The sequence below is a fragment of the Toxotes jaculatrix genome, chromosome 6 (genome assembly GCF_017976425.1).
Source record: "Toxotes jaculatrix isolate fToxJac2 chromosome 6, fToxJac2.pri, whole genome shotgun sequence".
NCBI lineage: Eukaryota > Metazoa > Chordata > Actinopteri > Toxotidae > Toxotes > Toxotes jaculatrix.
The window spans coordinates 24,336,368-24,351,121 of record NC_054399.1 but is presented as its reverse complement, the minus strand read 5'-3'; the positions used below and the strand labels follow the sequence as shown (position 1 = coordinate 24,351,121).

The window sequence follows — 14,754 nt, the reverse complement described above, 5'->3', positions numbered from 1 at the left end:
GCAACGTGCTTCTGTAGATTTCTGTGTAATTTGTTAAACTATTATATTCATGTCTGCAGCTGGTACTGGTTGGGTCAAATTTTGTTTTGGGCCTTTAAAAGACCCTAGTGTTAGCATCTGTTTAGGAGTTTCCACTGTTAAAGTCTGTTAATGACAGTGCAACAAGTGCTGTTATTATTATTGTTGTTGTATTGTTGTTCTAGTACATGTACTGATTTGTCTCATAAGTCGACCTGATACCTGCACTATCTACAGGAACCCTGTTAAAACATCACACGAGGCACTCTCACGTCAGGTTTGTGGACCTGTGTCAGTGTGGGACTCGACCCCCTCTCCTGTTTAGTCTTTATCTCAAATGATTTTGGCTGCAGCCCTGCCTGGGAGTTGTGCATTGGTGGTGCAGCCCTAAAGCATCTTTCAAGCCAAAAACAGCACTAAGTAAGGCCAGTAACAGTAAGAGGGCTATAGGCATATTGTATTAGAGTGGACCTAACTATTACTAGCTATCTGAGAAGCAGCCTAGCTGATGTTCCGGCAGATGACTGTGTGAACGACTGTGACCTGTAAACTTGTGAACATAAGCAGCTGTGGTGGTGTGAGTTGTTTTGTTGTGCTACACTTCGAGGAGAGGCAGTGCTGTGCTTAGCTGTGGACCCTGCTTCCAGCTCCTTCCGACAGCCAACTCCAACAAAATGTAAATTTGGCATGTTCGACAAAAAAGATGACCAAACGAGACGCCACATTCGGCTAAGACTGGGGCAGTGTGTGCAAGATTGCCAGAAGAACGTCTCACACTTTTCAGACAACCATAATTACTGTTGTTTTTCATGTGCAATTCAACACTGTCACATAATCAGAGGCCTATTTTTTAAATTCTTTGTCTGGAACCTCAAACTGTATGGTCAGCGCAACACATGCCAGCAACATATGACGCAAGTCAAAGCATCTGCACCAGTTATTTTGCTGTAAATTGTGAATAACATCACTGTCCACCTCCTCTCTCCCTGGATTTTCATCTGTTCTGATGTTTTTTTCTTTACTGATTTTTTTTCAGTCTCACCTTTTTCCTCCTTTAGTACATTAGACTTTTTTAGTGTCTTGATCTTTGTGTAAACGAACAATGTACCTATGGGCCTTGATCTCCTCCTCATACCACATCTAATAACCCTGTTTAACCAGCCTGGACATCGCTAACTAACTGGGCTCCAGTCACAGGTATCACGCCAGTATTTCCTCACAGACAAATAAACAACAATGGTTTTAGAAACTTGTCAAACATGCCAAATTTGATTTTGTTTGGAGTGCACTGCCGCCCTTACTCCTCCGTCTATGTAAGGGCCAACGTCAGAGACTTGGAGGGACGTAGAGGGAATAAAACTGACTCTACTAATGTTGGTTAGCAGAAACTGCAGTAGGTGTAGTGATTATTGACTGCTCACAAACATGGACTGAAGCAGAGAGAGTGTCTTGAGGAATGTTACAATAGTTAATCTGTTTTTTTTGTTGTTTTGTTTTGTTTTTTCTTTTTCTCAAGAGTTAAGGGGGCGGGGTGGACGAGGCGACAGCAGAGGGGAGATGGGTGATGGGCGATCAGCAGCACTTCTGAGGTAGCTGGGCGGGCTTGTCGGTCAGTCTGGTGGTCTTGGAGCCGGGAGCCGTCGGCACCTCCACGTCCACACGCTCTGACATCTTCACACAGATGATGTCCACCAGACGCTCGAAGACCTGCCGCACGTTGATGTTCTCCTTAGCACTCGCCTCGTAGTACTCGAAGCCTGCAGGAGGAAACAGGTTGTAACGTTACATTCACTGAAGTACTGTACTTTGTAAAGATGGAAATATTTTATTGCTCTACATTTATTCATTTGCTGTACTGTAGTTCATTTTTTCCCCCAAAATTTTCCATTCAAGACACATTATGAGCTTATGCGCTGTTTTAGACTAAACTAAACCACAGGATTTAGCAGAGCTACAAAGATCAGTTGATTCATTAGTTAGTTGATGGACAAAAAAAGAATTTCTTTCTTCAGCACAAAAAGATCTCTTCTTGTGAAATACTGGATCGTTTTACCTTTTCAGAACTGTAAAATTATTCAAAATGAAATAAGGGAGAAGGGAAAAATCCAGATTTTTTAGGAGGTGTCAAACCTATGTCAGGGGGTCACATATAGACATCTCTTTGTTTAAAAGGCACATAAGCCAAAAAGCTGTGGCCTAAACATTCACATTGCTCTCTTTCGGCTTTTAAATACTTATGCTGGGTGTGGTTTCATCTATTTGAGCATCTCACAGTGTGTTTACTGTGTTCAGACTCTTCTTCCCACTTCACAAACAACCTGCTGAGACTTTTTCTGGCCCAGATGTTTGAATGTGACACAGATGCAGGCTGGATAAAAGATGCCTGATATCCCAGAGTAGATCAGTCACTTTGTGTTTGGTTTTTTCATGGTAAAAATGAAATTTCATCATTTCATAATCTTGTAGCTGCTTGTGAAACTCTTTTATAATAGCACCGTGTTTGAGCACAGTCTCATCTCAAAATTATTTGGCTAACCTGGTGTGTAACTGCTGTCAGAGCAAACTCTTTTCTCTGTGCAGCCCGAGGCGTTTACATTTATTCGAGTCTGATAAAAGTGAAAAAATAGCTCCGAGCAGTGGAGCTAAAACCACTATTGTGCATTTGTAATTAAAGGCCCTGAGCAATGAGCAATACACTCATAGTATTTAGGTACACACACCCTGAGGTGAAGTCATGCTCTCCTGGAGTAACTGGTTAAGACAAGTTCAGCGTTTTTTTCTCACGGTACAACTGAACACATAATAAACAAAACATGAATAAAACATATAATCAACAAATAAATCATGATGTATTATTATAAATCAAGCTACATGGCAGGACCTAAATCTGTGGTCTGGTTCAATTATCCAGGAGACTCCTGTGAGACTCCTCACACCTCTAAGGAGGGTAACATGAACACCCCTCTGGTAGCATGGTAGGTGTCAGAGTTCTGTTAGCATCTGAAACCTGAGCTGAAGAATATTTTCTGTGGTCTTTATCATCTGTAACCAGAGCTTCAGAGTGTTTTCTCTAGTATTTATTTACCACCTGAAATCCAGGCTAGAGAGTATTTAGCCTCACTCAAGTAGCAGCGTCTCACCTAACTGGTCGGCGAGGTGTTTTCCTTTCTCCGGAGGTACGACTCTCTCCTCGTCCATGTCACACTTGTTGCCCACCATGATCACCTGAGCGTTATCCCATGAGTACGTCTTAATCTGAGTGGCCCTGCAAACACACACACACACACACACACACACACACACACACACACACACACACACACACACACACACACACACACACACACACACACACACACACACACACACACACACACAGGCAGCAGCATAAATCATCAGCCGTGTCTGACTTGAATCTTCTGGTTTCTGTCATGTCGAACACAAGCTCCTGTCCAATCACATACCAGTCTTGGACGGCGTTGAAGGACTCCTCGTTGGTGATGTCATACATGAGGATGAAGCCCATGGCGCCACGGTAGTAGGCCGTGGTGATGGTGCGGTATCGCTCCTGACCTGCCGTGTCCTGGAAACAGAAACAAGCGGACAGTCACAGAACTGCTTTACTCAGGAACTAAACTCAGAACTGAACTTTATGAAGCTGGAGGATACTGGACGAGCGTCTTCTTCAGGCTGAAATTACCTGACAGGAAACACGACAGACTGAAGATTCAGAACCTTGAAATTAGTTGAATTTAGTTCATAAAAGCCTGGCTCCAGGAGTGGAGCTGTGGAACATGACCTAAAACACATGGGTTCACCCTCTAGAGACAAACAACCGAGCATCTGATGGTGGTGGCTCTAGTGCTCAACAAATCCATTTCCTACCTGCCCGTTAGATTTTGATATTTCTTGTGTTAAAGTGGAAATTTTCTGGCAATGGTGGAGAACTACAATATTTACATTAAGATCAGGAGCAGTTTCATCTGCACTGGAGTGGAGTCAACTTTGATTTGCTTGTAGCCCGAGAATATCCATTTTTCTGGCATATTTAAAACCAGACTGTTCGATACGGCAAATGATTCAAGTGCACTGAAATAAACAGGAAGACTACAACAGATCAGACCATGAATTGTGTGCAGTAACCACTGATCTTTTAACTCTGCGTTTTTGTGTTTTTAAAGCAACAATTCTCTAAAACAAAAGCCAGGACAAAGAAACAAATATCACATCTATGAATATAAAAATGATATATTTATACACAGATGTATACGCATGCAAGCTGATGATTATAACAGACAATAACACACGAGAAGTTAAAGATACAGGAGAAAGACGTGAAAAAAGGCACACCACATCATCAATCACTCAACACACTCACACACACACACACACACACACACACACCTGTTCTCACCTCACAATAACACACAGCGATGTGCTGAAGTTGTGACTTCACACTGATGTTCACAGAAACTGGCTTTACCACCTTTCAGCCTTTCACCATCGTCAGTGTGTGGTCTGTTCAGTAGTCGGCTGCTGAACCAAACATCTGGTTGGTTTTTAACACAGTGACAGTGTGTGTTATTTAGCCCAACGTTCAAAAGAGCCACGAGATAAATCTGGGTGGTTATGAGGTGATGAGACGCCACAGCACCACACACAAGTTTGCAATGCAAACAGAATTTTACAACTTTACAAAGCCATGCTGCCGCTGCTTTATCTTTCATCATGAACATGAGAGGGTGAACTGCAGAAATAATCCACTCATGTTACAGAGATTACAGACCTGTTCAAAGGGCTGCGGACTCTGAGTCCAGCTCTGCCTCCTACAAATGACTTTACAACAAAACTGCAACTGCAAATATGTTTTGTGGGAAACATGATCTCCAGCTGTGGATGATCAGAAGCAATGTATTTTTTTGAATGAATGAAGAAACATTTATCGACAGCAGCAGAGTGTCATTGCCTCATAGTCTGGTTTGTGGTTTGTTCTCCCCGCAACAGATGCAGTTAACAACATTGTATGTCAGCTGTTTGCAGACAAAGCAACAGATGCAGATTCTTGAAAAAAAAATGTTTTATGTGCAAATTCACAATGAGTGGAAAAGCTAGTTGGAAATGTAATGACATAATAAAAACAAAGGGCATTTTAGAATTTTGTGCAGCTAATCAGTAATCAACACGTCTGCTGCTGCCAGAATATCTCTGTCTTTAATCTCTCAGGGACCAAACTGCCCGACTTGTTTCAGCCTCATCTCCTCTACGAATCCCAACCATTTTATCTGAAGCAGCGATCGATCCGCAATAGGCGCAGACCGCCGCTCGACTGCAACAAACCAGCTGAGCCTCAATGTGACTTTCACACCAATCCACAGAGACTCCTACACTGTCAGCCGCCATCCTCCATCATCATACCACTACAGCTGGTCTGGGTACAGTCATTCTTCTAAATTTAGCTCTTTTGTGCTTTGCTTCCTCTGCACTCATTCACCAATCCCTGGCTTTTTCTTTCGAATTTCTTCAGGGATACGGCGACTGCTTCTCTGCATTTAATTAATTGAGATTTGATGTGGAGCATGATTATATGTGTGTGTGTGTCTGTGAGACAGAGAGAGAGAGAGCCACAGTAGCCACAGACATTAATCATGGAGAGCGATAAGCAGAGCCTCGGGCAGTGAGCTGAAAGCAGAGAAATGTGTGTTTGATTGCCACAGAGCAAGACGTCACTGCACATGCCCAAAAGCATGTGGACATTACACCCATATGTGTCAGGGTAACGTGATTTCGACACCATGTTCATCAGTGTGCTGCTCTAACAGCCTCCACTCCTCCGGTTTCAGTCTCTCCTGCAGATGCTGAACCAGCTGCAGGGATCTGATCCCATTCAGACACATCAGAGCATCCATGAGGTCCCGCTCTGGTGCTGATGGTGCTGATGAGGTCTGACTCTCAGTCGTTTTCAGTTCATCTCAGAGGTGTTGGGTGGGGCTGAGGTCAGGACTCTGTGATGAAACAGACTGAGACAGGGATGTCCACATACTTTGGGGAAATATACACCAAATCATTTGATGTTCAAAGCACTGCATTGGGACAAATCTAAAACATCAATAACTCATTTTGAGAGAAGCAGATATTTTCTACCTGCTGATCTTCTGTATTGATCGTTCTGACCGGAAAGTCTCATGTTCATCCATCCAAGACACACCTGAAATAACTCCTCACACTTTCTCCCCCATTTAAGATAAAGCCAGACCACATATCTTCACCCATAGGTTTTCTTTCTTCGCTCTTCCTGTACAGTGGCCCTGAGAGCTCAAGGCACTGTAGCTTAAAAACAAACATCTTCAACAATTTAAGAACAAATGTGCAGCATTTACAAAAAGTGCTGCAATGAGAGAAAACAAAACCAAATACTGAAAACATTTGCTGTTTTTGCAGCTCATTTCTGTTTGCTGCTTCTTTTTCAGTATTTATTTAAATATCTGTGAATTGAGCTCTGAAAGGTTGAAACACTTATCTGAAGGTTTTCTGTCCACTGTCTAAGATTAATAAATGTCTGCTGCTGTGATAGTAACAGCTGAACAGCTTATCATTTTCACACAGATAAAACAAAAATTGTTTCATTAGCATTCAACAACTACACCTCCCACAGCCCTGTCTCCTAAAACACACTGTTCTTAACAACTTAATTGCCACAGTAAATATGTTGATCCTGAACATATCAGTAACATGTTCACAGCCATGCACCTGCAGTGACTCCAGCACCAATAAACTGGTTCTGGTTCTGGTTCTGTTCAGACTCTCACAGCACCTGGTTCAGGTCAGGGAAAGATCCTGGTCTGGTTTATACAGAAACAGTTCAACCTGTGTATTTACGTTTACCCTGAACCACAAAGCATTTTGGAACAAAATGCTTTTATTCTTTAAATCACAGACTGGACCGTGGATGTAAATCTGGTCTCCGGTGGGACAGTCCTGAACTCTGTGCATCATCCATCCACCTCAACCACCGCCTGGAGACTCTGCTGCCATCAATAATCTATCTTCATTCATTCAAAAATGCATTGCCTCTGATCATCATCCAGCTGTACTCTCTAAGACACAGGGCTGACTCCCATGAGGCTTTGATAACATGTCCATCCCTAATCCAAAAACAAACATGGAGTCTCTTTCATTCAGATCTTCCATATATTTGTGTCATTGTTTATGTGTGTGTTGTGTCTATTTTTACTCTGTGCTTTCAGTTTAAATCAATCGTCTCTGATTAGCTCTACTTATGGCACTGTCCCCCCACCCCCATCCATATTAACACACACACCTCCTCAACCCCCCGCCCCCAGGCTCCTCTGTCCCCCGCTGGGTCTCAACCTCTTCGCCCCAAGAGGTCTCTTTAATTGCCACTGAAGACAGCACTGTGTGTGTGTGTACGTGTGTGTGTGTGTGTGTGTGTGTGTGTGTGTGTGTGTGTGTGTCAGTGTCGGTGAGAGAGTGAGTGAGCGTGAAGAGCTGCTGCCATGGCAACAACATCACCACTGATGATACAAGCTGTAGCCCAGAAGTCTGTGTCTGGGCTCTTTTCTTTTCCTCTCAGCAGCTTGTTGTTGACTGAGAGCAGAACATCATGTTACACTGCAACATGTTACGTTGTGTTACAGTATGTTATATTGTGATGTGTTGTTACATTGTGTTACAGTATGTTGTGTTATGATATGCTGTGTTACAGAATAATTATTAGACCATTTGTTATAACATTTTGCCATTATATGGTCAAATAGTTATAATTATACAAAATGTTATGTTATGGGTACGTTACAGTATTTTACATGTGTTACAATGTGTTATTTTACGTATAATTATATATAACGTTATATATTATATAACCACATGTTACGTTATATTCTATTGTGTTATGTTATAATACATAACAGTATATTACATTAACGTTAAGCTACGCCACAGTGAATTATGCTACAAGATTGTTAGATTACAGTATAATTAGGAGAAAATAAGTGTGTTATAGTACCATTAGGTTACAGTTTACAATGTTCCGATATGTTAAACCCATACACTTCTATGTAATCCATCTGCACACCAGCAGCTTCTTGATGTTATTGTAAAATGGCAGACTCATGCAAATCGCACTTCCATTGGTTTCCGCTAGCATTTGGCTAAGGGGTTAAACCCAAGCCATCAGTTATGTCGAGACTCTGAAATCATTCTCTCATTCACTGCTCCCCACATTATAAATTCTCAGCAGTTTTCTCTGCAGTGATCAGCAAATTGAGATTTTGGGAGGTCATGAAGCATCGGTACTGACAGGTGTAGTGCTGTGTAACTGCAAGACCAACACAGACCCATCCATCCTCACCCAGATCTGCAGCTTGATCCTCTTGTCATTGCGATACACCGTCTTCACCTTGAAATCAATGCCCACGGTGCTGACGAAGGAGTTGCTGAAGGAGTCGTCGGCATAGCGGAACAGGAAGGAGGTTTTCCCAACGCTGCTGTTACCAATAATCAGCAGCTTGAACATGTAGTCAAAGTTCTGGTCTGAGCCATCCCGCTGGCCAAAACGCTGGTCTGCCTTCGCCATCTGAAGGTTTGGGTTGGAGAGAGAGGATAAAGAAAACACAGTCAGCAAGATGATAACCCATCTGAACTGGGGAGGAAGACACGTCCACCACAAAGCTTTAAAGTTGCTGTCTGTGTTGCTAAAATGTAAAATGAGTTTTGAGTTGACTTCAGAGAGTCTACAGCCATGCAGTAGCAACTAGCCCTGAAAACAATGTTTTGTGACTGTTTTATGACTTTGCAGATCGTCATCTACTGCAGGTTGTCTTCGATTGTTACCATGCACTCAAGCTTCCGCTTTTGTGCCCTGGGTTTTGTCTCGCAGGCCAAACACAGGCTGCCTTAAACATCTGTGTTACTGGTGACACAAATGGTTAGGGCAGGAACAGAACAACTGTTCTTGGTCGCTGGGTAGATTAGGGGATTGACTCTTGCTTCCTTCTAGGGGCTCTGAACCCTAGATACCTCCTGACTGGGGTCTGCACTGGAGGTTAGCAGGCCTGAGGCTAGCAGACTGGGGTTCAGGCTGCAGATTAGCTGACTCAGAAGATGGGTCAAAATCAGAGGCAGTCAGAAACAGGCAAATTCACAGGCAGGAATCTAAAGTCCAATAAACAGGCAAAAGGTAAAAAATGCAGGCAGGCAAAAACAAGGAACCAAGACAAGAAGCACACGGTAACATGACATAATGTTCTAGCAAGGAACAAAGGAAGGGAACTGATGTAGTGCCGGGTTGATCAAGGGAATGAGTTGCAGGTGGGGAGAGCTCAGATGACCGCAGGGCTGGTAAGAAGTGGGAACAGGTGAGTGGATGGGTGGAGCAGTCAGGTGATGTGGAAAGGGAAAGTCTGACATGTGGACATGTGGTGGACAGCTGGGTAAGGCAGGTCTGGGGAGATGAAGGATGAAAGGAAGAACATGGCCTGGGAGAAGTGAGCAGGGGCTAGAGAAAGGGGATGAGCGACAGACTATGGTGGTCAGATTGGTGGAGCTTGATGGGGCTGGAAACAACCTGACAGGAACCTGCAGACATGAATGAGGGCTGAAAAAACCCACCCTGCTCTGCATCCTATAAAAAAGTCAGATTTTGAGTGAACAATCAATAATAATAATAATGATAATAATAATAATTTTCTAATAAAAAGATGCCACAGTTGATCATTAGTCAAGGCTAAGGTAACTAAAGAAAGTTTTGCTGAGACACGGACTGACTCTCTGTGACTCTTTCAGGCTTTGTATGTGATATTATTTGAAATACTGAGACCTATCCCTGTCTCAGTGAAACTAATATTCATTTGTGTTGGTGCCTTATATAACAATAACATTAAAGAGTGAATGCTGTGTTATATTTGAGGTAAAGTCAAATGTATTTAAAAGTACTCTATCTCTGTTTCACTTTCTGTTTGTCAAACCGTGACCCACTGTAACCCCAAACTGTGACTCCCATTCTCTGAGAGAATTCTCTGACTTCGTGCTGCGATCAAGCTATTTCAAAACCTGTCGGATGAGCTGAAAACTGCACAAATCTGCTCCTCTTTGTTCCTGACATTTCAGAAGTTTTTACCCGACTGTGACGATGAGTCGCAGCCAAATATGATTCAGCACAAACAGCCAACATACCCACAGTGTGCTCGACAAAGACACAGAGCAAACAAACATTTCCGGTTAGACTTCACTGGAGTCAAATGAAGTCAAATAAAAGCTGGATCTGCCTCTGGTCGACACTCAGACAGGTAGAGGTTGGTGTGAAGGGTTAGTGTGTGAAGACTGAATCAATGCGAGCAGCACATGAGTCAGCGCTGAAGAACCTGCTGGGTTCAATCTAGCGTGGATGGCTGTGTCAGTGGAGACTCATCCGCTATGTCAAGGACCGGGGGAGGAAAAAAATGACTTCAAAATACATGTGAAATTATAATTCTACCTGTAGGGAACACTCAAATGACATCCCCCAACTGTGGATTTGTATGCACTCTTTTCATTTGAGACCATTAGGTAGAAAATAACCTGTATGTACGAGTCATTTTTGAGATGTTTTTCTCAGTACAGTCAGTTCATGCACTCAAATGGAATAAAGTCTGCTGCAGATCTGTCTCTCTAGAGCTGCTGCTTCCTATTCAATACTTGTCATGTTATCTATTGTTTATGAGACAGAAGAGCCTGTGTCCCCATCTCACTAATCTTAACCAAGTTTTGATTTTTTTTAACACATTCACAATGGAGAACTGTCAAGATGGAGTACACGGACAAAAAATGCAGCTTGTTGACTAAAATTACTGGATTTTTCAATGTGAATGCACAGTGGAAATGAGAAATGTCAAGATTTCACTTGTAGTTGTGAACAGATAATTATCAGTTTCTGTGTATCTCTGGAGCCTTTTAGCCTTGTTTAGCTTCTAGTTTCTGTTTTGCAGCACATTTCCTGACTGGTTTCTCTCGTCTCAGCTGTTTCCGTCAAACATACTCTCATGATCCACTGCCCACTTCCTGCTGAGCAGCAAACAGCAGACTCAGCCAGAGAGCAGCTGGTGAACATGGTGGAGCAATTAGCAGCTGGTAGAGACCAAACACAGAGCTAAAAAAGAGGGATACTGCAGCATTAAACAAATTACATGCAGCTACAACAGCTTCAGGGACATCTGGACATCATTTCTAAATACAACATGCTAAACCATGAGGAGTTTGTGCATATATTACCTGCCAAAATAATACATTATTAAATTAGTTCATAATGTAAACTTTACAGTAATGTTATAAAGGAAAGGTTACAAGTTAACCAGCTGGTTATGTAGACGCTAAAATATAAATAGGGATAGAATATGAACAAAATAAGATCAATGAATCAACTGATTGTTCCAGCTCTGCTAAGCACAGTTATTGGTTTGTTTATTTCATAAAATATCTGCAGCCAAACACCAACTTTGTGCCATATTGGAGTTTAATACCTCACATATATAATCACACCATGTGCATTTCGGGGTATTTAAACCATTCTACCACATGCACGTGATATTGAGCCTTGAGGCCTTGACAAAGGTCTATAATATTACAGATTTACTGAGACACCATGGGATTATTTTTTCAAATCACCACTTGCTCATAACGACCTTCACTAACGATGACATGGGGCGATCATATCATCACAATATTATGATCGACGACAGTGAATTATCTTACAGCGATGATAAAAAAGCACCATAAAAAATCACATTATGGCCTCTGGCCCTGTGTTATAAAGAGAGGAATAGAAATAAAGATATGATAATACTATAGAGACACTATAGCAGATGTGAAAACTTTACTGAAACAAGGGCAGAATAAAGACCACAGAAAGCCACAGGCACAACGACTACACAATCTCTTCTCCGCAGGCTCACTATGAAGCAGTAGGGAAACTATGTAATATGGAAGGAAATCACAGTTATAATAATAATATATAATAAATATTAAATACCACTGAAATATTCTTCATTAAAAAACATCTATCTGAATTTATGTGGTGTGAACTGTCTTCTTGGAAATCCCATGTAAGGAACTTCATGTTACTCATTTTTAGGGATTAACAATTCTCACAGAATACATTTACTTATAATCTACCCAGCAACCAAGACCACTTCTTCTGTTCCTGCCCTAACCATTTGTTTCACCAGTTGTAACACAGATGTTTAAGGCACCCTGCATTTGGCCTGCAAGACAAAACTGAAATGTCTAAATAGTCTTTAAATGGATTGCCAGGGAATTTTTTGCAGACATTCACGTTTCCCAGATGATGAATCTTCCTGACTTTGGCTAGTCTCTGACTTGTTTCCAGCACCGCCATGAGGTCAAAATTTCAATTTTCCAATACTGTGGTTTATGACCAATTGCCTAAAAAAACTACAAACATTAAAGATCCAAGTCTGCAAAACTTTAAAGTCACTGGGGACTTCACATATGAGACAGAAGAAAGAAACGTTAGAACCGGTAGAAAGTTTACTTGTAGTTCATGGTGCAAAATAACACAATAACAACACAAAAATTAGAAAGATAGGATGTTAGCTTTACCATGTCCAAGCAGAGCTTCACTGAGCTGCAAACATGGCTGTGGACTCTTGTTTATAGTAGTTTGGTCATAATTATAAAAATACAATTATATTACAATTATAAAAAACAAAATTATAAAAAACACTGAAAGTGAATTATCCTCCAGAGTCAAAAGAACCATAATAAATCCACCTTAAACTCAGACCCAGAACACACACAGAGCCAGAGATCCAGCTCACATCCTGCCACAATAACATAACCTGATGGTGAATAACATTATCAACATTACTACACATCCTAATGACACAAAAACACACTGACCCTGTGAGAACAGAGGAGCTTATTATGGGATCTGGACGTTACAGGACTAGATTTCATGATTAGAGAACACAGACATCCAGTATAATGGGACCTCCATGGAGCACACACACATTCCTACAGGGAGGTGAAGTATTCACAAACTACGGCAGATTAAGATGAATCATGAGCCACAGAAACGCTGCACCAGTGGGATTATTATGGGATCTGATCGTTGTGCTTTATTGGGTTTTATGATTTTAAAAAATATGACGCCTATCAGAAAAGGGTCAATATACTTACTGTTAATATAGAATCTAAGGGAGGTGGTGCAGAAAATTAACAGCCAACCATCAGGCCAACAGATTAGGAACCCTGCAGGTGTTTGATGTGTGATAAGGAATTTGATTTGGGTCATTAATGGAGACTGGAATATGTAATAAACCAAACCCTTAATAGGAAGATTACAGAGATACACTGGCTCCACTGTCGCACAGACTCAGGTGTGATCGACGTTTCTGGATTCAGATCAGCCAACATCATCACATCTGTTTGTCTGACTGTGTGTGTGTGTGTGTGTGTGTGTGTGTGTGTGTGTGTGTGTGTGTGTGTGTGTGTGTGTGTGTGTGTGTGTTCATTACACCGGTGTTAAACGGTATTGTGGTGTCACCGCCGGTCATCTGTGTTTTCTGTCTGACTGTGTCTTACCTCTGCTGGGCGGATCTGAAGCTCTCTCTCTGCTCTGCAGCTGATGGAGAAAGCTCGCTCGGTGTCCGGGCTCCAAAAAAATAACAGTAATAAAACAAAAAAATGTATCTACAATAGCAACAGTAAGGTTTCCGATCTGATCCACCGACCGTCTGATCAGGAAAACAGGGGCAGCGACTGCGTCGTCTGCAGTGAGCAGAGCGGAAATTTTCCTCCCGAAATGAGGTGAAACTGCCTGGAAAACGTCTCTTTTCCACGGTGCCGCACGCAGCTTCTTTACGCACGGCTTTACGCAGACATCCTGTGAGGTGGAGCGAAGCGATGGGAATATTTGCCAAGGCGTCTGCTGCCTGTCACCTCCTCCCCCCTAAAAATAACCACCACCGGCTTCTCTGTGAATGAACAGCGTTTTATTTTTTCGTTGTTCAGGCTGGTTGCAGGCGGATCCTCCGCCCTATCACACGGCAGATCTCTGCAGACGCGCAGCAGCAGAAGCGGCAGTCAGTCACTCGCTATGACTCATAACTGAGGCGGTGAGGCGTGTAATTACTTCAGCATCAACAAGGGAGACATCTTCCTGAGAAAAGAGGGATAATCGGCCTGTGTGTGCTGCAGCAGCACAAACATAGAAACACACACACACTCAGGTGTGTTTCTGCCTCTGCAGAGTCATGTCACGTTCAACACACTGACCCTGAAGGATCTGTGGCAGCTGGTTCTCCACAGCATCATTCTGACATCTTAATGTTGCAGCAGCACAGTGGTCATACTGACTGTGGGTGAGATTAGAGCCGAAAACAAGGACAGCTTTAATAATCGATTATTTGTCATTCATCAGGCAACAATACTCTTCTTCCAGCTTCTCGGATGTGAGGATTCAACATTCGGGGTCCAACACTGACAGGCTCTATCTGTCATCATGTTCAAGATGTGCAGTGAAATGCAGGGCAGGATAAATTACAATAAAATATACATATTATTACAAATGTAAATAATTACGTTTTACTTTAAAATGTTTACATTTAAGGTTTGGTCCTGAGAGATGTAGGATCGGGCCTTCACACACACACACGCACACGCGCACACACACACACACACACACACACACACACACACACACACACACACACACACACACAC

At 42.3% G+C, this 14,754-nt stretch overlaps 1 protein-coding gene across 1 annotated transcript; it reads right to left on the bottom strand.

Moving 5' to 3' along the window:
• Nucleotides 1-1,590: 1,590 nt before the first annotated feature.
• On the bottom strand, nt 1,591-13,877 carry rab3b (RAB3B, member RAS oncogene family). Its single transcript, XM_041040193.1, has 5 exons — nt 13,615-13,877; nt 8,387-8,611; nt 3,483-3,601; nt 3,159-3,283; nt 1,591-1,775 (listed from the first exon to the last, which is right to left on the bottom strand). Exons 2-5 carry the CDS (start codon nt 8,609-8,611, stop codon nt 1,591-1,593), a joined length of 654 nt encoding a protein of 217 aa, XP_040896127.1. The 5' UTR covers nt 13,615-13,877.
• Between the last annotated feature and the right edge of the window lie 877 nt (nt 13,878-14,754).